This window comes from Acomys minous (genome assembly GCF_964271855.1).
Source record: "Acomys minous genome assembly, chromosome: 2".
Taxonomy (NCBI): domain Eukaryota; kingdom Metazoa; phylum Chordata; class Mammalia; order Rodentia; family Muridae; genus Acomys; species Acomys minous.
In genome coordinates, this window is record NC_140484.1 from 21,680,066 (window position 1) to 21,703,723 (window position 23,658).

Genomic DNA, 23,658 nt, shown 5'->3' on the forward strand with positions numbered 1-23,658 from the left:
TACTGTTAGGATAGGAGTCCTCTTTGCTCCTCTCTGATTTCATTCTTCACCCTTTTCCTAGGGGCAGCCAGTGTTGCTGATCTAGCTCACTTCTATATCTTACGCATTCTCTCCTAGCTTTGCTCGTCTCTATTCATAGACAATATATGGTCCTGCTGTGTTATAGTGTTGACATTCTGCCTTATTTTCATCCTCACTTCATATACTTTTTCCCTTTTTCTCTTCTCAGTGGAAGAAAGCAGAGGAGAAACTGGAGCGGGAGCTTCGGGAGGCTGAGGCTTCGGAGAGCACCGAGAGAAAGCTGAAACTGGTGGGCGCTTCTGCTCTGTCCTCTGCTCAAAATGTTCTCTTAAGTGATTTTAATTATAAGTTGTTTCAGTGTAAAGGTGTATCAGTTGGGTTTATTTCAAGGGTCTTAGGTAGATGAATTCTGTGAATGTCTTCATTCTATTCTGGTCCAAATCTGAACTCTGGGAGGGATGAGAGAGGGAAAAGAAGCCTTGACTTTTAAAATTTTGACTATTCTAAGGAGAGCTACCAGGTAGTCCTAAGACATTGTTGTCTTCTTTTTCTGCCAGCACACAGAGACTCTGAATATCGTGTTTGTGACCTACTTCAGAATACTGAAGAAGGCCCAGAGGTCACCTCTTCTGCCAGCGGTTCTAGAAGGTCTTGCCAAGTAAGGGCTGTGCAGGCTGAACCCTTTTAGAGGCATTGTAGTACATGTGGGCAACAGCCCTGACTCAGGTGTCTTCTGCTGCTGCCTAATGCTCCACTTCTCATTTCCTTTCAACTCACCAGCCTATCCTGTGGGCCTTTTGCGTTTCTCATTTCAAGCCTTTTAAAATTAATCCTTTTTCCTTCTGCTTATGTGACAATTTTGGAATTTTGCTTTCTTTAAAAAACACAGAAACAGCCAGGCAGTGATGGTGCACACCTTTAATCCCAGTACTCAAGAGGCAGAGGCAGGTAGATCCCTGTGAGTTTGAGGCCAGCCTGGTCTACAAAGTGAGTCCTGGACAGCCAAGACTACACAGAGAAACCCTGTCTCGAAAAACAAAACAAAACAAAACAAACAAACAAAAAAAACCACATAAAAAAACAAAAACCACAGAAACATTATGTTTTTCATTTAATCCCAAGTGTGGGGAGAGGAGTCTGCTTTGCAGCACCTGACTGTGATTTGACTCATGCTCTCGCAGGTGGGGGTAGGGGGGCTGAGTTTACCAATTGCAAATCATTTCTGTGATTGTGTGATATTTCAAGTTCTGGGGACTCCTCAGAGGATATATAAATGCTAGGGCCCCAGTGGGGGAGGGGTTATAGAGGAGTTGTTGGCTGCAGTTTGTTAAGTTATTTGCAGAGAAGAATCAATAAAAAAAAGTTAGATTTCCTGACAGCAAAGATGAGACTTGCCCCAAGGAGCTCGAAACCCCTAATGAGCAGGGAGCAGTCTAACAATTATGTTGCCCCCCTTTCCAACCTGTGACTTCATTCGGGGATCTCTTTCCTTTCCTCTCCTTTTTTTCTCTCAGATCTAGTGTGAGGGAGTTGAAAGGGAAGAAGAAAAGGGATGGAGAAGGTGGGAGAAAGAAGAACCCACAAAGTAGCAAAATCCAGTTACAGCTAAACGTGTTGCTGGCTCCCTAAGATTCACCACTCAGTTCTTGATTCTGTTCTGTTCTATGTGTGTGGTGTTTACCTGCATGTATGTCTGTGTGCCGTGTGCTGGTGCCCTCAGGCCAGAAGAGGGCATTGGATTCCTGGAGCTGGAGTTAACAGAGGCTGTAAGCTGCCTTGTGGGTGCTGATTGAACCTTTCTCTGGAGGAGTACTAAGCACTCTTGACCAGTGTTCCATCTTTGCAGCCCCAATTCTTTTTTTTTGAGACAGGGTTTCTCTGTGTAGCCTTGGCTGTCCTGGACTTGTTTTGTAGACCAGGCTGGCCTCGAACTCAAAGAGATCCGCCTGCCTCTGCCTCCCAAGTGCTGGGATTAAAGGCGTGCAGCCCCAGTTCTTGGTTCCTTTTTGTACTGTGTTGTTGGTTTTCTGCCAGTGGTTTGTGTGGGTCAGACACACGAGTCTTAAGTCTGTTTTATTAACCCAGCTTGCACACTGTTTATCTAGTTCTCTATATCTGTTCCTGCTAAAGTAGATCTTGTGTGTGTTGTCAACACTGATGATCTTGGGGACTATTAGCTAAAAGTATAGTATTAAATCTGAGGTGGTCCCCTGCACTCAGTGCTGTCTAATACAATATAACATACACTACAGACACAACTTGAAACTTTGTTAGCCTTGTTGAGTAGCAGAGATTTGAAATAGATATGGAAATACAGCTCTGGCTGGAAGAGAACAGCTCTTTTCTTACCATGTTTCACTAGTGACTGGAGCTGAAAGGGCTGTGCTTCCTTATGACAGGTAATATCCTTGTCACTGAATGCCTCCAGAAAAGGCAGAGCAAAGGAAGGATTATGAAACATGCTATTTTGGTTTTGTATTGTTTTGACATGGGGTCTTTCTTTGTACTCCAGGCTAGCCTAGAAGTTACTTTGTAGTTAGGACTAGACTTTAACTTGTGGCATCAAGGTGCGAACCATCATTTCTGGTTTTTCACATCTATTTTTTGGGGTTTGGTTTTTTTGTTTTTTATTTTGATGGGTAGTTCCCTAATTGTTAAAAAAAAAAAAAGTAGGTTCTTTTTTTTTCTTTTTAAAATAATATCTGTTCATTTTATAAATCCAAAGACTAGAACATTTTTAAATTTATTTTTATTTATTTATTTATTTTGATTTTTTGAGACAAGGTTTCTCTGGGTAGCCTTGACTGTCCTACACTCACTTTGTAGACCAGAATGGCCTCGAACTCACAGCAATCCGCCTGCCTCTGCCTCCCGAGTGCTGGGATTAAAGGTGTGTGCCACCATCGCCCGGCCAACTATGAAATCTAATAAGCTTCCCTTCCTATGTGTGTGTCTGCTTGTCCTTTTTGACATAAATGGAGGAATGTGTGTGTAATATCCTGTAAGTCCCTTTAAGTTACTCAAGGAACATTTCCATGGTAGCACATAGAGAACATTTTTATTTTGTAACATTTTTTTAAGTTTTAATTTTGGGATTTTTGAATAAAGCTCTTATGCAGTCCAGGCTAACCTCAAACTTGTATACTCAAGGATGACCTTGACCTTCTGATTATTCTGCCTCCACTTCCCAAGTGCTGGGATTATAAGTGTACATTACCTGTAAGGATTGAACCCAGAACCTGTGCATTACCAACTGCTGCGTCCTCAGGTCAGAGGATGTATTTATATCTTCATACACTTGTCACAGGTATTTTCGGATGAAAGAATTCTTATTTTAATTCTGGTTAATAATGCCACATTATGCAGGACATGGTAGCATACACCAGTAATCCCAGCACTCAGGAAGCACAAGCAGGTGGATCTCTTAATTCTAGGCCAGCCTGGTCTACACAGTGAGTTCCAGGACAGCCAGGGCTACACAGAGAAACCCTGTCTCAGAAAAACAAGCCCCTCCCCTCATTGCTTCCCACAAAATTGGAGGCAGTGCATGTGGACACTCTCACTCTCTAGTCAGAGGTTTATACAGCATTAGCAGACTTCTGTCCCTGAATTTTTGTAGTGTACAGTGCATTCTCACATACAGTAGCTGAGAAAATTCCTCTGCTGTCTCAATTGTTTCAAGAAATAGAGGCCTAAGGTAGTCAAGTGAGTCAGAGTAGTATCACGGAAGTCATTAGTAGTAGAACTTTAATTAATCACCAGTCCAACAACTTTTCAATGTTATTGTCAAGCTGCCATGGTGTTGGTATTCCTAGGTTAGGTACCAAGCATTGAACCTGAGATCTTGTATGTGCTCTGCCTGCCTGCAGCTCCTCCAACCCCTGGAGCTTTAAATGGCAGAATCCTTTCTTTTTACTCCTTCCTGTTTGCTGGGAAGCTTGTTTCTGCCACTTCCTTTATGACTTGTAGAAATGTAATGCATTGAGTCAGGGCACTTTTCTGCTCTTGGTAACATGTTTCTCTTTTGTTTATGTCTCCTATTCCTACCACGTATGATGGCCAGCACTTAGAGACTTGTGTAAAAAGTCAGGCTGAAGTGAGTGAGAGCTCTCAGTGAGCACTTACTTCCATTGTGACTAACAATTTGAAATAAGTAATATTGACAATGCACTTTTAAAGCCAAGACATTGTTACTAGCTTTATTTTTGCTTTTGGATTATTTAGTAACTAACTTCTATTTGATTTTAGGTTTGCACATCTTATAAATGTGGAGTTTTTTGATGATTTATTAGTGGTTCTTCATAGCCTCATTGAATCTGGTGTAAGTAACTCTTATCAGTGAATTACTTTTTAACGATATAAATGGCAACATTTATATCTTTATATAATATAAATATAAAATATATCATAAAACAAAATATAAAAATATTCTAATTTGTTTAATTTTATTTAAAGGACCTAAGTTATCAAGAAAGTCTTCACTGTGTTCAAACTGCTTTTCATATTCTTTCTGGACAAGGTGAGTTACTGTTGGAGGCTGTATTTGCTTTGTCTCTGAAGACTGTGACTTAACCTAATCTGTGTTTGTTGTCATCTCAAAGGTGATGTTCTGAATATTGACCCGATGAAATTCTATACGCATCTCTACAAGACGCTGTTCAAATTGCATGCAGGTATGTTTTTAGAAGATGCTTGCCTGGTACATATAATAGTCTGAGAATGTGTAATAATCATAATTGTAGCTGATGAGGAGTGGGCTGTGGTACATAAAATGCTGGCTTGCCTTTGCTGTGCCTCTGTAGTTAATGTTCTATAAGACTTGGGGGTGTAAGAGCTTCGGGGGATGGCTGGAAATGCAGTAAATGCAACCAGAGCAGCTCTCAGCATTGTGCTGTTGGCCGGGAGGATGGATTGCAGCAGCTACGACAGTTGCTCTTGGGGGTTTTCTGGAGTTCAGAAAGTTGCCTAATGAAAGCATAATGAGAATGACGCTGAAGATGTCTGTTTCAGGTGCCACCAATGACAGTATTGAGATTGTACTCCACTGCCTTGATGTCATGCTAAGCAAGCGCAGAAAGCAGGTTTCTCACCAGCGAGCTCTTGCCTTCATCAAGCGCCTTTGCACGCTTGCTCTGCAGGTTCTTCCAAATTCAAGCATTGGCCTTTTAGCAACCACCAGAATACTGATGCATGTAAGTAGTGCTGTAAAGAGACAGCTGAGTTGTCATGGCGTACTGGGACTGTGCTGTTGGGGCGTGTCTCTTTCCCTTGAGTAGTATCATTTTGATTACTAAATTAGTTCCTAGCCAGGTATGGCTCCTGCCTGCAGTTATACAAGAGGCTGATGCTGGAGGACTGCTCAGGGCCATGAGTCTCGGGCCATCCTGAGCTGCAGACTGAGAACCAGTCTCTCTCTCTTGAGTCAGAGTCACACTGTGTAGTGCTGGCTGGCCTGGAACAAGCTATTTAGACCAGCCTGGCCTCAGACACACAAAGATCTGTCTGCTTCTGCCTCCTGCATTCTGGGATTAAAGGAACCTGCCACCAGTTTGGCGTGATCACATTTCTTTAAAAAAGGTGGGGTGGGGGAACAAAGAAGAAACTCGTATTTTTAGCAAAACCAGGTACTAAGAGAAACAAAGCAAAGCAATTTATTGAAAGCTCCTGGGAGCACCATTTTCACCACCTGCTGTCTGTCCTGGACCACACACAGCATTTTGTTTTCATGGAAAGGAGATGATGTGAATTAGGCTATATACAGTTTTTAGAACTTTTAGACTTTTTGTTGGTTTTTTGTTTTGTTTTGTTTTGTTATTTTCAAGATTTCTCTGTGTAGCCCTGGCTATCCTGGACTCTCTTTGTAGTCCAGGCTGGCCTCGAACTCACAGCGCTCCGCCTGAAACAGGTAGCAGTGGGATTTTCACCCCACAGCTTGGCATTATGCTTCTCTGTTGTAATGAGTATAGAAACTGCTGTTACAAATGACGCTCTGACGAGTGTTGGAACATTCCGTGCTTATCTGCTCTGTCTACAGTTATTTCTATAAGAGAGATCCCTTAAAGTGAGATTGGAAGGTAAGAATATTTGCAAATTTGGTAACTCTCTCTAAACCAAGACATTCTTTCATGATATATGTGTAAATTATTTCTTATTTAAACTAGGTTTAAAGGTGTTAAAATTGCAATACTTATTATAACTGCAAACTTAAATATATAGGCAGTTACATTCTTTAAACTGCTTTAGTTAAATCACCTTTGTGTGATGTTTTTACAGACGTTCCCCAGAGCAGACCTGTTGCTTGATAACGAGTCTCAGGGCAGCGGGGTGTTCCTGCCTGAGCTGGAGGAGCCGGAGTACTGCAATGCACAGAACACCGCCCTGTGGGAGCTGCATGCGCTGCGGGTAAGGACCCCGCCTTCCTTCTCCCCCACTTGCCCAGGCCTTTGCTGCCCTCTCCTCTTTTTCTCCATAAGCAGTATGTTTTCACCTTTACGTCAAGTAACTATTGCCAAGTGCGCACAGACGTGTTCTGGAATGCCTTCTGTGGAAGCCTGTTGAATACATTTTTTAGAAAAGCAGAAAGTGATGTAGTTTTGTAATGGGCTTGTGGAGATTTATTGTAGTCTTTTCCTTAACATTATCCAGAAACCAAGAGGATTTGTTATCAGGTCATTTGGACTGTACTGGGACTGTCCACGGAGACTTTGGTAGACTCCATTGCACAGTAGCTCACCTACAGTGCCAGCCTCCTATAGTGAGGCCAGTGTTAGAGTAAGTCTAGAAACTGTGCTAAATTACTTCTCACTGTGAAATAGAAATTGCCTTTTGATACTTCTTTTTATACTCTGGTCATTTAGCAGATGTGTATTTTAACCCTGAGAACAAAGGTAGTACTCGGTTTTATGTTTTGAGACAGGGTCTCTCTATGTAGCTCTGGCTGTCCTAGAACTCAGAGATCTCTATGAGACCTCAGCCTCCAGAGTGCTGGTATCAAAGATGGGCTTCACCACACCTGGCTAGGAATATACTCTTTTGAATTTTTAAAACTTTTACTAAAAAATAAAATATATAATTTTCCCTTTTTCTTTCTTCCCTCCATCCTCTTTCATGTCCCTCTCTCCTGGCTCCCTCTCAAATTCATGACCTCTTTTTCTTTAATTGTTAATATATATAACACTTATATGTATAGCTATATTAACCATATATAACATAATTGTTTATATATTATATTTATGTATGTTATTTATAATATAAATATATAGACACATACACAAGCATAAATACATAAATGCAACTTGTGGCCTCTGTTTATTGTTGCTTAAATGTATATAACTTCACCGCTTGGTATTGGTAACCAATTAAGGGGCTCAACCTCAGGAAAGACTGATTCTTCCCCCGTCTCTGAGTCCTTAGTGACATAGTCTTAGCCTAGGAGTAGGGCCCTGGTTGGAACTCCTCCTACCACATCAGCACGTCTCTTGGATGTTGTGCCTCTCCAAAGCTTGCTTAGGCAGCCATGTTGTCGAGGTGGCATAGGAAAGCCTTGCTGTCATTCTAGGAGACACATTCTCACAGCAGACTTCCTGGTCCAAAGGTGATCCTCCTTATGTGTGTGCTTGAAATGATTTGTATTCAGCCGGACGTGGTGGCGTACGCCTTTAATCCCAGCACTCAGGAGGCAGAGGCAGGCGGATCGCTGTGAGTTTGAGGCCAGCCTGGTCTGCAAAGCGAGTCCCGGACAGCCAGGACTACACAGAGAAACCATATCTCGAAAAACAAAAATAAAAACCAAAAAAAAAAGAAAGAAAGAAAGAAAGAAATGATAATGATTTATATTCATGTTTTTGTTCTCTGTTATTTTTTTAAAGTTGAATTTTATGAAAATAAGCTGTGGCTTGTGTTTTCTAATGTATTGACCTGTGAATAATGTTTCTTTTCTCTTCAGAGACATTACCATCCTGTTGTGCAAAGATTTGCAGCGCACCTGCTTGCTGGGGCACCATCTGAAGGCTCTGAGGCCCTCAAGCCTGAGCTGAGCCGAAGGTAGCACTTATGTTTCTGTTTTTTTGAGACAGGTTCTCACTATGTCTCCTCGCTGTCCTGAAACTCACGGTGTAGACCAGGCTGGCCCAGAACTCAGAGATCCACTTGGTTCTGCCTCCTGGGTGCTGTTACTAAAGACTTGTGTCACCTGGCCTGTTTAGGGTTTGCTTTTATTTGTTTGTTTGTTTTTCCCCTTCGGATCAATCTCAAAGCACCAACTTATTTTAAAACTAAACAACTCTGAACCTGGGCCATATTCTTTTATTTTTATGTATGTGTGTTTGTGTGGGTGTTTGTAAGTGTGTATAGGGGCTCATGTGTATAGGAGTTTGGGGAGACCAGAGGTGGTGTTCTTCAGAAGCCATCTACCTTAATTGTTTTTGAGACTTGTGGGCCAGTGAACCCTAGTGATCTTGTTTCTCAGTCTTTCCTCTGTTGGGATTACAAATAACTATGCTTGGCTTTTTTTTTTTTAAACATGGTAGCTTTTTTTAAAAACATGGTGTCTAGGATTGATTTCAGGGACTTATGTTTGCATGATAAACACTTTAGCAATGAGCCATTTGCCCAGCCCCAGGTTTTTCTTTATAGGTGTCTTTACTTGGATTTCATAGGTGAATTGTAGGCTGGGCTGACTTCATACTGTAGTTAGATTCTGAACAAAAATGGAAGACATTCATATTTTTGTTTTGTTTTGTTTTGTTTTTTTGGTTTTTCGAGACAAGGTTTCTCTGTGTAGCCTTGGCTGTCCTGCACCCGCTTTGTAGACCAGGCTGGCCTCGAACTCACAGCGATCCACCTGCCTCTGCCTCCCGAATGCTGGGATTATAGGCGTGCGCCACCACGCCCGGCTTGTTTTGATTATTTTAGACAGGGTCCCATGTAGCCCAGGATGGCCTCAAACTTAACCATATAAATATGTATATATGTGTGATGATCTTACACTCTTGATCTTTTTCCCTGTACCTCCCAGGCACTGGGAGTAGAGTGGTTCCTCTTGTGCACCACTATGTGTGGCTAGTTGTTACCTTTTAAGATTGGAAGAACTCACTTAAAATTCACTTTTCCTGCTTGACATACTATATTTAGTTATTTCATATGAAAAATGGTTGTTTAGATTTATTTATGTGTATGAGTCTTTTGACAACACATACATCTGTGTGCCATGTGCAAGCTGAATGCTCTTGGAGGTCAGAAGAAAACATCTGATTCCCTGAAAACGGAGTTATGAATGATTGTGAGCCAACTTGTGAATGCTGAGAATTGAACCTGGGTCCTCTGCAAGAGCAACAAGTGTTTTTTTTTTTAATTAATTAATTCATATTACATCTCAATTGTTATCCCATCCCTTGTAGCCTCCCATTTCTCCCTCCCTCCCACTTTCACTCTGTTCCCCTCCCCTATGACTGTGACTGAGGGGGACCTCCTCCCCCTGTATATGATCATAGGGTATAAAGTCTCTTCTTGGTAGCCTGCTATCCTTCTCCTGAGTGCCACCAGGCCTCCCCATCAAGAGGACGTGGTCAAATATGGGACACCAGAGTTCATGTGAAAGTCAGTCCTCACTCTCCACTCAACTGTGGAGAATGTCCTATCCATTGGCTAGATCTGGGTAGGGGTTCGATGTTTACTGCCCCTATTGTCCTTGGTTGGTGCTATAGTTTGAGGAGGACCCCTGGGCCCAGATCTGCCCATCATAATGTTCTTCTTGTAGGTTTCTAGGACCCGCAGGATCCTTCTATTTTCCCATTCTCCCATGCTTCTCTCACCTAGAGTCCCAATAGGATGTCCTCACATCTATCCTACATTCCTGGTAAGTGAAGACTTTCATGGGACATGCCCCTTGGGCTAATGTCCAGTTATAAGTGAGTATATACCACTTTCTGCTTCTGGGTTAACTCACTCATTATGATAATTTCTAGTTCCATCCATTTGTCCACAAATTTTGGGAATTCCTTGTTTTTAATAGCTGAGTAGTTAGGGTTAGGGTTTATTCCATAGTGTAAATGTACCACAGTTTCTTTATCCATTCTTCAACTGAGGGATACTTGGGCTGTTTCCATGTTCTGGCTATTATGAATAAGGTCGCTATGAACATGGTTGAGCATATGTCCTTGTTGTGTGCTGGAGCATCTTCTGGGTATATTCCAAGGAGTGGAATAGCTGGGTCTTGAGGAAGCCCTATTCCCAGTTTTCTGAGATAGCGCCAGATAGATTCCCAAAGTGGTTGTACTAGTTTACATTCCCACCAGCAATGAAGGAGTGTTCCTTTTTCTCTACATCCTCTCTAGCATATGGTGTTACTTGAATTTTTGATCTTAGCCATTCTGATGGGTATAAGATGGTATCTCAGAGTCGTTTAGATTTGCATTTCTCTGATGACTAAAGGCGTTGAACATTTCTTTAAGTGTTTCTCAGCCATTTGATATTCCTCTGTTGAGAATTCTTTGTTTAGTTCTGAGCCCCATTTCTCAATTAGGTTATTTGTTTTGGTGGTGTTTAATTTCTTGAGGTCTTTATATATTTTGGATATTACGCCTTTGTCAGATGAAGGGTTGGTGAAGATCTTTTCCCAGTCTGTAGGCTGTCGCTTTGTCCTGTTGACAGTGTCTCCTCCCTTACAGAAGCTTCTCAGCCTCATGAGGTTCCATTTATTAATTGTTGACCTTAAGGCCTGGGCTGTTGGTATTCTGTTTAGGAAGTTGTCTCCTGTGCCAATGTGTTCCAGGCTCTTCCCCACTTTTTCTTCTAACTGATTGAGTGTCTCTGGTTTTATGTTGAGGTCTTTAATCCACTTGGACTTGAGTTTTGTGCAAGGTGACAAATATGGGTCCAATTGCATTTTTGTACATGTAGACATCCAGTTAGACCAGCACCATTTCTTGAATAAGCTATCCTTTTTCCATTGAATAGATTTGGCTTCTTTGTCAAAAATCAAGTGACTATATGTGTGTGGATTCATTTCTGGATCTTCAATTCGATTCCATTGATCCACCCACTTATTGCTGTGCCAGTACCATGCTGTTTTAATTCCTGTTGCTTTATAGTGCAGCTTGAGATCAGGTATGGAGATTCCTCCAGAGGATCTTTTATTGTATAGGATTGCAACAGGTACTCTTAACTACTGAGCCATCCCTTCAACTCCTATTGTATTTTTAAATTGCCACTATAGTTAGTCAGCTGCTGTGCCCTCCAAATAAGGCTCAACTCTGTCATTTTCTATGAACCCTTTGTGGTAGATAGAATAATATTTGGACATACTAAAGATGTTGCTGCTTTTTCTTTTTCAGCAGTTTCCCATGTCTGCCCTTAGATTTGTTCCTTTTTCTTTCTTTTTTCCTTGCAAGGAGCATAAGCAAAGACCTGGCGTGTGCTGGTTAAGCACCATTCACTGAATCACATCCCCAACTGACTTGTTTTTGTTTTGTTGTTTTGTTTTTCCAGAGCAGTTTCTCTGTGTAGCCCTGGCTGTTCTAGAATTCACTGTGTAGACCAAACTGGCCTCCAACTGAAAGATCCGGCCGCCTCTGCCTCCCAAATTCTGGGATTAAAGGTGTGTGACACCACTGCCCAGCCTAACTATTGTTGTTTGTTTTTCTGGTTTTTGTTTTGTTTACAAGACAGGCTGTAATTATGCAGCAAAGAGGGACAAGAGTAGATTCTCTGTCAATGTTTTTAGTAACCATTCTGGCATATTTTCGTTAACTGTCTTAAAAATTTGCCTCTTCTGTGCCAGTTTTCCTTTTCTAGAGGAAGAAGCCGCCTGAGTTTGTCTCTCAGTTTTGGCCAGTGGGGAGTGCTTTCTCTTGGGGACTGAAGCTTGGGGTGTGAGTACAGTCCCTGTCTTCTCCTTTGAGCAATGTGGGCTAATAGGAACCCAGACGATTAAGATTTACTTACATGGGTCATGGCCGTGGTGGTGCATGCTTTTAATCTCAGCACTCAGGAGCCAGAGTCAGATGGATCTCTGGAGTTGAAGGCTAACTTTGTCTCTACAAAGTGAGTTCCAGGACAGCCAAGGCTACACGGAAAAATCCTATCACAAAAAACCAAAAACATTTTACATGGTTTGGGTATTGACATATTTTCTTTTGTGAAGTGAGTGTCGTGTCTTTGTTTTTCATCCAGGCTAATAGCCAAAGCATGAGTGGTGTTTACCGTCCATGGACACCTCCATCCATCACTCCTGTGACAGATTTAGTTGCTTGTCATTAGTATCACTAGTTGAGATAGGATTCAATCATAGGAGCTGGTTGACATCTGCCTAGCACTCTTCCTGGGCTGTCGGCCTGCATTTCTGAGTGTGTACTAGATTTCTCTGAGATAGCTTTAGTAATTCTACAGAGGAATTTAGATCTTATTTATCTATTTTTGAGATAGGGTCTCTGAGTACCTCTGTCCTAGAACTGCACTGTAAACTAGGCTGGCCTTGAACTCACAGAGATCTGCTTGCCTCTGCCTCTCAGTTGCTAGGATTAAAGGCATGTAGCAGCAAGCCTGGCCTAGTTTGTATTTTAAATGAATAAGTTGGTGGAATGTTCTTAAGGTTCTACAGAAAATGACAGTATCTCTGCATGTCTTATATTTTTTCTTATAGATCTGCAGTTGAACTTTTTGAGACTTACAGCATGGCAGCAATGACATTCAATCCTCCTGTTGAATCTTCAAACTCCAAAAAGAAGGTATGTGATAGTGGTTTGTTGTTGTTGTTCTTGTTTTGTTTTGTTTTTTTTATGTCAGGAAGTGTGTAAACATTAAATAATGTGCCTATTAGTAATTCAACTCTACACTGTCAATTTTCTTTTGTTCTTTCTTTTTTGAGACAAGGTATTGCTTTGTAGTCCAAGCTGACCTTGAACTTATGATTGGCTTGTTTTAGCTTTGTATGGATTGAGGCTACAGGTGTTGACCTTACAAAGGCCTGGCTCTAAGAATTGAGATTGGGTTGGATATGGGCCTAGAATTCTGTAGAGATGGTTAGTGAGACCTTCACTTGGTATAGAGTATGTCCAAGACCTGACTGAACATCTCTCTTCACTGCATTTCTTGTTTGCTGTTTTTGTTTGTTTTGGCAGGGTCTTAGTATGTAGCTCTGGCTGGTCCAGAACGCTCTGTAGATCAGGCTGGCCTTGAATTCACAGAGATCAATCTGTCTCTGCCACCACTGCAACCAGCCTCATAAATTTGGTTTCACTGTTTGATGTTCACTTTTAATGTTTTTGGCTTTGCTTAGTTTGGTTTTCACTTAAAATATGACTAGCTTTAACTATTTGACCTTTTTTCAGGATAAATTTTTACAAGGGGACTCATTTTTGAATGAAGATTTAAATCAATTAATCAAAAAATACTGCAATGAAGTTGCTACTGAGAAACCACTGGACTTCACCAAATGTTTGAAAACATCGTTACGGTAGTACAAAGAATCAGTGGACTGTCTTACGTGTTTGTACAGATACGTGAGGGCTGTTTTCTTTTCGTACAAGGAAAACTTCCTAAGAATGATTATATGAAGACTGAAGCAGAGGCCACAGAAGACACTGCTTATCGGTTTGCTTTTCATGGCTTGCTCGGCTTGCTTTCTTATACAGCCCAGGACACCTTGCCCAGGAATGGGAGCACCCACAGTGGGCTGTGCCCTAGCACATCAGTCAGGAGTGCTATAGACATACCACAGGCTGGTGTGATGGAAACAGGTCTTCAGCTGAGATTCCCTCTTCCAGGTGACTGTAGTGAATGTCAAGTTGACAAAGCTAAACAAAACAGTTATTAAATCCTCTTTATAACTAAATCAATATTATTATTATTTTTTTTAATCAACAGAGTTCCGTTTTTACATTGCATACTCATAAACGCGACTTTACAATACATAGTTTATAATCTGGCATACTACTACTAGTATTATAAACATTTCTTTTTTCTACAACAACCGATATAATTGTGTAGGTTGGAGAACCCCTTCACAATTTTGCAGAAGAGATTTAGCCTTTGCTCATCTGGTATCCAGCATGTAGCCCAGGTTGGCCATGAATTCTTGGGTAGGCTGATCTCTGAGTTCAAGGCCAGCCTGTTCTACATAGTGAACACCTATCTCAACAAGGAAAAAACATCCTCCAGGGAAGTTTCAGAAGTAACTAGGGTCGGTGCAGAGGGACCAGCAGATAGGAGGGAAGCAACTACAGAGTAGGAAGAACAGAAGGGCAGGTTTGACTGATGCTTATGTGGGTACAGGAAAGCGAGTTGAAAAGCTCAGTCCTTCAGTCAAGCACGGTGGCACACATTAGTAAGTGCAGCGCTCAGGATGCTAAGACACAAGCACTACCAGAATTCATGAAAAGTCAGTTTTAAAATAGAAATTGACTAACGGTATTTCATGACTGTAGTACACTTTTCAGTTTCTTGTCACAGTTGGACCATATATATTTAGCATTACACAACATATATGAATTTGAGGGTGTATACATTAATTTTTAATATAACCTTAATTGATGTTTCCTTTTTGGAGCTTAATATTATAATCATTAGTAATCACAGGCACATATACAAATTATATTAAGCTATAGTCTTTATTTTTTAGTGGTTTTTTTTTTTTACTACTACTACTATTATCATTATTTGTTTGCTTGTTTCAAGACAAGTTTTCTCTGTATAACAGAGTCATGGCTATCCTGGACTTGCTTTGTAGACCAGGCTGGCCTCAAACCCATATTGATCTGCCTGCCTCAGCCTCTGAAGTGCTGGGCGCCACCACTCCCTGCAATATAACCTTTATCTTTTGAAGACAGATCTTGAGCACCTATTGTGTTGTCGGCAGTACATGAGGCATTTAAAAGTAAGGTGGGATTGTGAGAGTAAAACAGGCTTGATGCTGCTTCATGACCTTTGATGCCAAGTCAGGCTGTCATCTGACATAAACTCAGTGTGTGTTCAGTCAACCAGGTGTGAGAGTATCTTAGAAATGGAGCTTGTTTAACATACTCTTGTGTTATTAGAGTCTCTGGTTTTCGGTTCCTTTTAGGAAGAGGTTGCGGGGAATGCGTAGCTTAGCCGTGGGCCATGGAGGGGTGAGGAAGGTCGGGTCTTCGTCTAAGAGGCTGCAGCCCTGATCACCTGGAGTCCAGCGCATGCACCTTTCTGGCCTTGGTGCTTCTGTGAGAGAAGCACCTCTAAAGGGGTCACAAGTTCACCTTGTGATCACTTCCCCAGGGGCTGCTGCTTACCCTGCCAAATACAAGATCAAAGAGAATAGCTCCAGAGACCTTATTCTTTATTGACAGGAAAGTGTAGCTGTCTGTGGAACTTTAAATGTGCTTCAGAGTTAATTCTGTTTTACTGCCACAAAGCCAGCCCTTATTCCTTGGTGACACCACAGCCCAGGTATCTGCAGAGTTACTGGAAGGGAACAGAGGAATGGGAAGATGAGTTGTAAGGAGAAACTTGGCACATATTATACAGTGCCTCCAGAACCACCGAGTCGGGAAGCTGGTAGGCTGCATTCTGATCAGTAGAGACTCTAACCTTGTGCTTGTGCTGTGGATGACAAAGGAGGAGGCCTCACCTCAGGAGGGCCTTTCCGTCCACATAGTATCCTTACTGCCTACAGATTTACCCCCAGCTACCCACATCCCATTTCCAGACACTCTTTTTAGTACTCTAATCTTGTCATAATCACTTGGTTTTTTGTTTTTTAAAGATTTATTTATTAAGTGTATAGGGTTTTCCCTGCATGTACACCAGATCTCATTATAGATGGTTGTGAGCCCCCATGTGGTAGCTGGGAATTGAACTCAGGACTTTTGAAAGAGCAGCCAGTGCTGTTAACCTCTGAGCCATCTCTCCAGCCCATCAAAATCAGTTGTAAGTGGACAGGTTTCTAAGACGAGGCTGTCTGTCACCTCCTACCAAATATGCTGGACTCTCTAATCCTTTATTGCCAGGTAATTTTTCTTTTTTTGGTTTTTTGAGACAGGGTTTCTCTGTGTACACTTGGCTGTCTTGGACTCACTTTGTAGACCAGGCTGGCCTGGAACTCATAGCAGTCTGCCTGCCTATGCCTCCCGAGTGCTGGGATTAAAGGCATGTGCCATCATGCCCGGCTCAAGTAATTTTTCTTTATATGTTGGCCTGCCAGCTTTGACATGGGTTCACACTTTGTAGAGACCAGGCTGTCCTCGAACTCAGAGATCCACCTGCCTCTGCCTGCCGAGTACTTGGATTAAAGGCATGCTCCACCACCGCGCTGCTAAAACTGGTAATCTTTTGCTATCTGCATGGCCAGGCTTCACCCAGATCTCCCAGACTATTACATTTGTTCATCCCAGAATCTCCCTTCCTAGACCTTGAGCATTGCTTCTCAGTCAGTCAGACTCTTCGTCACAGGAGATGTCACCTGTGCTTTTTACAACAGCTTACTTACCTTCAGCGCTGTCTTAGGGCCAAGCCAATCCTGATTCCCATCGGCTGTTATGTTTGCCTCACTCATTCTGTCTGTTCTTTATCTTAAGCATTGTTTCTGCGTCAATAGAACCCTATGTCTATGCAAGGAGCCACGTGCACTTTGTAAACAGTTTCAATGTAAGCATGTCTTAAATGTTATTGTACACACATGATTGAGTTCATTGCCACCAGGAAACTTTTTTCCCAAAATTGTGCTGTGCTTAAGTATGGCAAAAAGAAATTGCCCAGTGTCAGACTATAGAAGTTTGAACCAGCGCAGCTAACCAAGTTGTGTTGAACCAGATTTCCTTCTTGCCTCTCAGGGATTGTTTCTCTACAGGTCATAAATCTTAGCAGGGATCCCCACATTCATACCTTAAAAAAATTAAAATAGGGGTAGGGGATTTAGCTCAGTGGTAGAGCACTTGCCTAACAAGCACAAGGCGCTGGGCTCAGTCCTCAGCTCTGGTGGGCGGGGAGAGGGGGGGAATTATAATAAAACCAGTTTGCTTGTTTAAGTTCTTTTTCATAGCAATTTTACTGATAAAGAATATGTTATCCAGATTTCTTGTATTTGAAAAAGTATAAAATGGAGCAGGAGAGATGGCTCAGTGGTTAGGAGCACTGGCTGTTCTTCTAGAGGTCCTGACTTTTTATTATGTATACAGTGCACATTGGATCACTATACATTATAGATGTTGTGAGCCACCATGTGGTTTCTGGGAATTGAACTCAGGACCTCTGGAAGAGCAGTTAGTGCTCCATCTCTCCAGCCCCCTGGAGGTCCTGACTTTAATTCCCAGCACCCACATGGTGGCTCACAACCATCTATAGTGCAATCTGGTGCCCTCTTCTGGTTTGCATGGTCATATACATAAAATACATAAATCTTTAAAAGTATAAAATGGTGGTAGGCATAATTCTAGCAGCCATTCTAATCATGAATAGGATCATTTCTTTTATTTGGAAGACTAGTGTGGCCCATAACTGAGATCAGCTTTCAGTCAAAACTTAATGTTTCTGAGAACAGGAGACTGTGGTAGTCAGTTGTATTGCAGTCATGTCTTTTACAGTGTGCTCTGATTGATGACGGACTGCTGTTTGGGGTGCTGTGGGACATACCCATGATCCCATAATGTTGTAATAAGGCTAATGAACTCCTCTTGCTTAGTGACACAGTAGCCACCTTAGCTGTGTAAGTACATTCTGACTTTCATAAAAAATGAAAGTCCCTAACAATGCATTTCCCAGAATGTGTTCTCATCATTAAGGGACATATTCCTGTAATGAACTGCTTATATTTTTAAATTTTTATTTTATTTATTATTATGTTTGTATGTGTATGCATATTTGATGTGGCTTGCACAGGGGATAATTTTGTGAAATCTATTTTGTCCTTTTACATTTCCATTGGTTCTGGGATCAAACTGAGGTCAACAGGCTTATGTGGGAAAGGCCTTTATCCTTTGAGCCATCTCACGGGCCCTGTTTACAGTATTTTAGTAATGTGTCCTGCTTTAAAAGACTCAGTTTTAGTAGAATGTGTCCTTTAACCTGAATTGGGATGCAACAGGCTGGGCTTGTTCACATCAGTGTTTGAGTTTAGGGTCAGTTATAGATTTGTGTACCAAATCTCCACGTGTGCAAAAGACTGTGAGGATGGGGTGGGCAAGCCTAGGAGACGAGTCTGCCTCCATATTTTATTACCTGAAGCTTTGGTTTGGCTCTGGCTGATTAGACCAATAATTTAATTTTCAACACAAGGTAACCCAAACCATTTGGTTCCTTTAATTCATAGAAACTCGATGTTTCCAGAATACTTTTTTAAATGAGCCTACACTGTGCACTTGTTACAGACCTACTGTTTGATTTAAAAGGGAACCTTTAGTGCTGTGCAGCTGCCAAATGAGAACAGTCTGAATTACGTCAGCAAGAGAACGATGGTACAGAAAGAATCTTCACTGACACAAAAACTGTGCTGTGTTTTTGGCATGTCTCTCTTTTTACAATGTGCAAAGAAGGGGCTGTTTCATTTATTCTAAGATTGGTAAGAGAAGATCTCAAAGTAAAAGTCAGGCTTTTTCGTCAAAAGGAACTATAGAAAGAAAACACAGGCTTGACTCTGGAGGAACATGTATTTCAGTCTGATAAGTCGCCATAGGCGTCATTCAGAGAATGAGGAGAGCCCATGGCGCTCAGCTGGTGGACAATAATGTACATGAAATGGCAAGTGCGACTCAGATCCACGGCTCTTCAGGAAATCAGAAATGAAGACGACAACATTGCACTGGATGTCTAGCCCGCTTCTCATGGTCATATGATTTATTTTTAGGATGTCTTGAAATAGATTGAACCACTAGTGCTTATCACCCATAGCAATACCAAGAAAGCCACGTCTAATAAATATACAAGTACAGTGTCAGTACAAACATTGCAAAATAAATAAAGCTACTTTAAACATCAACTCAGTCTGCTTTTGTTTTTAAAAAATGATTAGGCTTCTTATTAAGAACATCACAACTCAGTAGATACTAAATTGTACATCATTCTAAATTCATTTTATGAGAGAACTGAAAATGGAACAGTCTGTGGGCATATGAATAATAGCATTTGAAAAAAGAATTATTTCTATTCGCAAAAAGGTAGCCTAAAAAGTGCACCATGGCACACAATATAGGACCTAAATTGAATAATTGGTTGCAAATCTTACAGGACATATTTACATTTCCAATGCCCCTAGACGTCCACTTCTCAGTAAACCCAATGGCCAGTTTCTGAGGTTTTCCAACCTCTGCCTCTGGTTCGCAGTTTTCCCAAGTTGGGTCAGCAAGCTGGTCCTTGGGCCAAATTCATGTATTTTTGTATGACCCTTAAACTAAATAGATTTTACAATTTTAAGTGGCTCAAACACTTGAAAGATTTGTGATACGTGAAGATGATATGAAATTCCAACTTAAGTGTCCATGAATAAAAATTTATTGTTCAGTCATGTTCATTCTTGTTCCCGTTGCCGGCAGCTGTGTTTGCCCTCCAGCGGCCGGGCTGAGTCAGTGCCGCAGAAGCCATATAGTTCCGACCCTAAAATGTTCACCCCGTGGCCCTTTACGGCTGAAGCTTCTTGCCTTCAGCTTAGCAGATGGCTTGTCTACCTGTAACATCCATGACATGGCAATGCTCTGGGCGTCCCTGCTTCATTCCTCAGGAGGCTGGCTGGCAGCCCTGTGCCATTTTGCTTGTCTTCTGCTTGAACCTCATACCAAGTGTGAAGAGGGCAGGGGTTCCGAAATCATCAGTTTCCAGTTGAAATGCGGAGGAAATGAAGTATGCTTCTTTCCACCACGTTCATTCTGGATAGCTTCTCGTCAAGGTCATCACCTGTAACATCATCCACACAGGCTTGTCAGTGTAGTGAACACAAAGAAGCAGAAATATTTACAACCTCGCCAGGTTCCACGTTGTTCAACTATAGAATTCTAGTGATGTAATGATCTAATGATGTACATCATCCAAAATTCATCTTATAAGAACTGAAAGTGGAACAGTCTGTGGGCATATGAATGGTAGCTTTCAAAAAAAAACCTCTTATTTGCAAAAAGGTAGCCTAAGAGTGCGCTGTGGTACTTTGAATAATTGGTAACAAATCTACTTTTATTAAATGATTTATTTTATTTGCATTGGTGTTTTGCCTACATGTATGTCTGTGAGAGGGTGTTGGGTCCTCTGGAACTGGAGTTACACTGAGTTGTGAGTTGCTATGTGGGTGTTGGGAATTGAACTCAGGACCTCTGGAAGAACAGCCAGTGCTTTTAACCCTGAGTTACTTCTCCAGCCCTAATTAGTAGGTCTTAGAGGACGTATTTACATTTCCAGTGCCCCTAGACTTCTACTTCTCAGTAAACCCAATGGCCTGTTCTCAAGGTTTTCCAACCTCTGTGCCTCTGATTGCCAGTTCTCCAAGTTGAATTAGTAAGCTGGTCCTTGGCCCACTTTGAAGGAGTCACTTCCCAATACAGTGTTAAGACGTGGTGCCCTTAGGAGGTACAACACTTATTTCTGTCCTGGAACACCACGTTCTTCAGGAAAAACAACAAACATCCTTTTTATTACATCAAATAAATGATCCTCAACTTTAGGAAAAGAAGAAATTCCTTCAGCTGTTACTATTTCAGGTAGGAGTAAGGTGAACATTTGCTTCTTTAGAAATTTTTAGGTTATTATTGAAACTAGATGCCATCATTTTAGAACAAATAACATGAAATACTATAGCAGAAAGGCTAAAACACTGTGCTTGTTTGCTTATGAGAACATCCAGAGAGAACTTAAAATAAGTGTTCATTCTTGGAAATACCACAATAAAGGAAGTCATAAATGGGCATAGTTGTGCCAAAGGCTATTTTTAAAGAAAGGCACCAATGTTGAGCAAAGCTATAAAGTTAGTTCAATGCTTCTGAACATAATTTGCCAAGGGAAATCGAGTCCCCCAAGAAGGCCACATCTCCCACTTCTTCCGAAGACAGTTCCACCAACTGGGGGCCAAGCATGCAAATATATGAGCTTCTCTAGAGACCGTTCTCACTCAAACCACCATAGCTGGTCTGGGCAGCGCAGCCTCAACAGCCAACCAAAGCAAGAGTGGGAAGAAGGCTCTTAGGTTCATTGCCCTGTGCCCCCTTTTCAGATTCTAGGTCACGCACCTGCTGAGGGTGACTTTGTATTGGATACCAAGCAGTGGGGTTGGCAACTGACACTGCATTTCCAGCATGGAGAATAAAGCTCCTTTTCTTCTGTTTCGCTTGGCTTTTTAGGCATGGGTTCCCATCTGTGTTCCCAAAGTTGGCCTGGAATTTATTAGGTAGCCCAGGCCGACCTTGAATTTGTGATCCTCCTGCCTCAGCCTTCCAAATGCTGAGGTTTACAGGCATGTGCTACCATGCCTGGTGTATTTTCACTTTTTTTTTTTTTTTAAAGAGTCAGGGAGAGATGAGGTTGTTGGGTGTAATTGAAACATTAGACTAGTATTAGGAATCCATGGACATTGAAAGATCCATACAGCCCTTGAGGGCTGTTCATGAATGTTATTAACAATTAAGGTAGTCTATGTGTGATGACTTAAGTCTGGTGCCTTGGACAAGTTGGTTGCCTTCTTGGGGTCTTTGATTAGTTATTTATAAGATCTGGCAGTCTAAAGTGTGTGTGTGTGTGTGTGTGTGTGTGTGTGTGTGTGTGTGTGTGTGTGTGTGTATGTAAATACAAGGGCGTGCACTTGCCATGGTATGAATTTGGAAGTCAAAGGACAACTTGTGGGAGTCAGTTCTCTCCACCATAAGAATACTACAGATTTAATTCAGGTCATTAGGCTGGGCAGCAAACACCTTTAAGCACTGTGCCACCACCTCTCTGGCCCAGGAAGTCTAAACTCTTACAAGCTTGCATGTAACTTCAGAGCCTTGGTACTGTTTTGAGGTACCATTCCCACCTGCCTTCAGAGGACAAGCCTCTTGAAAACCACAAAGCCCCAGCTTGTGTTACAAAGTACTTCTGGTTGAGTCTGGTTTCAAAATGCCACCGTACCTTCGTGTACCTGGGTCAAACATTCTGTCCTCCCTCACTGCTGGTACTCAGTGTGTCACTGGGGGACAAGGCACCCACAGGCTTCTCCTCTTTGCTTTGAACACTTTCTGAGGCCACAAGCTGAGGAGGTGATGTGAGTCCTCGGGGCTGCTTAGTGGACTTGGTGAGTTTCTTGAGTTCACTTGCAAAGGAGATGCCCCTCCTTTTATCTTCTCGGGATGCCTGTGTAGAAAAAACAGAACCTCCCTTGATGGAAAGGTAAACCCAGGTCCCCGGTTCCCATGGCATTCTTGAGTATACAGATCCTTTGCACTTCTGTCTGGCAAGTAAAGCTTAGGGGAGACAGTCCAAAGGCCTCCTCTATCCCAGGATTTTAATTTTTTTCCCGAGGCAGGGTTTTTCTGTGTAGCCCAAGCCGTACTAGAATGCACCCTGTAGACACCAGGCTGGCCTTGAATTCACAGAGATCCGCCTGCCTCTTGCCTCCCCAGTGCTGGGATTTAAAGGCATGTGTCACCACTGACAGGCTATTTAGGGTCTTTTAACCACACAGGAGAGCATGGTATTTTGACTTTTCTCTCCACATAGTAAAAACAAAGTGAAATAACTACCTTCTAAGGACTGCACAACTTAGGGACTTTCTCAGTGTCGCTGGCTCCCAAGTTTAATTACGATGTGCCTTAGACTATCAGTAACTTAACAAAGATCAACCTAACTTTCACGTTACCTGCACCTGTTCCTTCAGTTTCAGGATGAACTTCCCTGCACCTTTCCACTTGCTTTGGGCTTGAAACACACACTCTTGGTCCAAGAGGATCCTTTGTGAGGACTTTGGAGTAGAAGACTTCTTATTGGGTCCATCTTTCATCACCTCTTCCAAAAGCACATAGTCACCTGGGTTGGGATTGTTCAGGATGCTGTAGGAATATTTGGCTTTGCATAAGGTCTGAAAGATAAGTTAGGGTCAGCGGAATCAAGCATCTCTCACATTTGCATCCATTATGAATGAGAAGTTTAAGGTGGAAAAGTAGCTGAGACTTTTAGTGATGGAGAGCATCTTTCAAATCAGGTCACCCAATGCCTCATTTTCATTTGATAGCTGTGGTTTATAACATGTGTTCCCGGGTTACCTCAGCTTCCAAAATTCCTTTGGCACAGAAGCTTAAGCTTAGAAAACCTAAGCAGGTTCCAGAGGAGGAAACTTAAACTTAACAGAGGTCAAGCAGAATCCAGAGCAAAGACAGCCAATAAGGGAGCTGAAAAGGCTAGCTCCAGCCCCCCTCCCCCACCCCTCCCCCACCACTACAGTGTATACATATGAAGGTCGGGCAGCCAGTGAGAAATGGAGTCCTGCCCCCCGGAGCCTCACTGTTCCATCAGACCTCCTTTTTATCCACACATGTGGGTGCTGAAGGACTTTAGAAGTCACATGTTTTCCCTTTCACTTAATAGAGCATCTTTCATTTGTTCATACATTTATTGTATGTTTAGTCAGGACCTGTTATAACCAGATACTGTGCTGTACTTTGGGGAGAAAAAGCTGAGCAAAAGAAATGAGGATCTGGAATTCAGAGCTAATTAAGGAGACTG

At 42.0% G+C, this 23,658-nt stretch overlaps 2 protein-coding genes across 5 annotated transcripts in view; one reads left to right on the forward strand and one right to left on the reverse strand.

Moving 5' to 3' along the window:
• Positions 1 to 13,856, forward strand: part of NOC3L (NOC3 like DNA replication regulator) — a 29,015-nt gene extending 15,159 nt beyond the window's left edge. The window contains exons 12-21 of the mRNA XM_084754936.1: positions 230 to 310; positions 579 to 679; positions 4,270 to 4,342; positions 4,477 to 4,540; positions 4,623 to 4,694; positions 5,032 to 5,213; positions 6,295 to 6,423; positions 7,967 to 8,064; positions 12,662 to 12,746; positions 13,350 to 13,856. Coding sequence (XP_084611062.1) covers positions 230 to 310; positions 579 to 679; positions 4,270 to 4,342; positions 4,477 to 4,540; positions 4,623 to 4,694; positions 5,032 to 5,213; positions 6,295 to 6,423; positions 7,967 to 8,064; positions 12,662 to 12,746; positions 13,350 to 13,478 — 1,014 coding nt within the window. The 3' untranslated portion in view covers positions 13,479 to 13,856. The remainder of the gene's footprint in view (positions 1 to 229; positions 311 to 578; positions 680 to 4,269; positions 4,343 to 4,476; positions 4,541 to 4,622; positions 4,695 to 5,031; positions 5,214 to 6,294; positions 6,424 to 7,966; positions 8,065 to 12,661; positions 12,747 to 13,349) is intronic.
• A 4,759-nt stretch (positions 13,857 to 18,615) lies between these two features.
• PLCE1 (phospholipase C epsilon 1) overlaps positions 18,616 to 23,658 on the reverse strand; it is a 284,075-nt gene continuing 279,032 nt past the window's right edge. For all 4 annotated transcript variants that reach the window (XM_084754874.1, XM_084754873.1, XM_084754875.1 and 1 more), the window contains 3 exons: positions 22,796 to 23,014; positions 22,069 to 22,290; positions 18,616 to 19,872 (listed from right to left, as the gene is read on the reverse strand). In XM_084754874.1, coding sequence (XP_084611000.1) covers positions 22,084 to 22,290; positions 22,796 to 23,014 — 426 coding nt within the window. In that variant the 3' untranslated portion in view covers positions 18,616 to 19,872; positions 22,069 to 22,083. The remainder of the gene's footprint in view (positions 19,873 to 22,068; positions 22,291 to 22,795; positions 23,015 to 23,658) is intronic.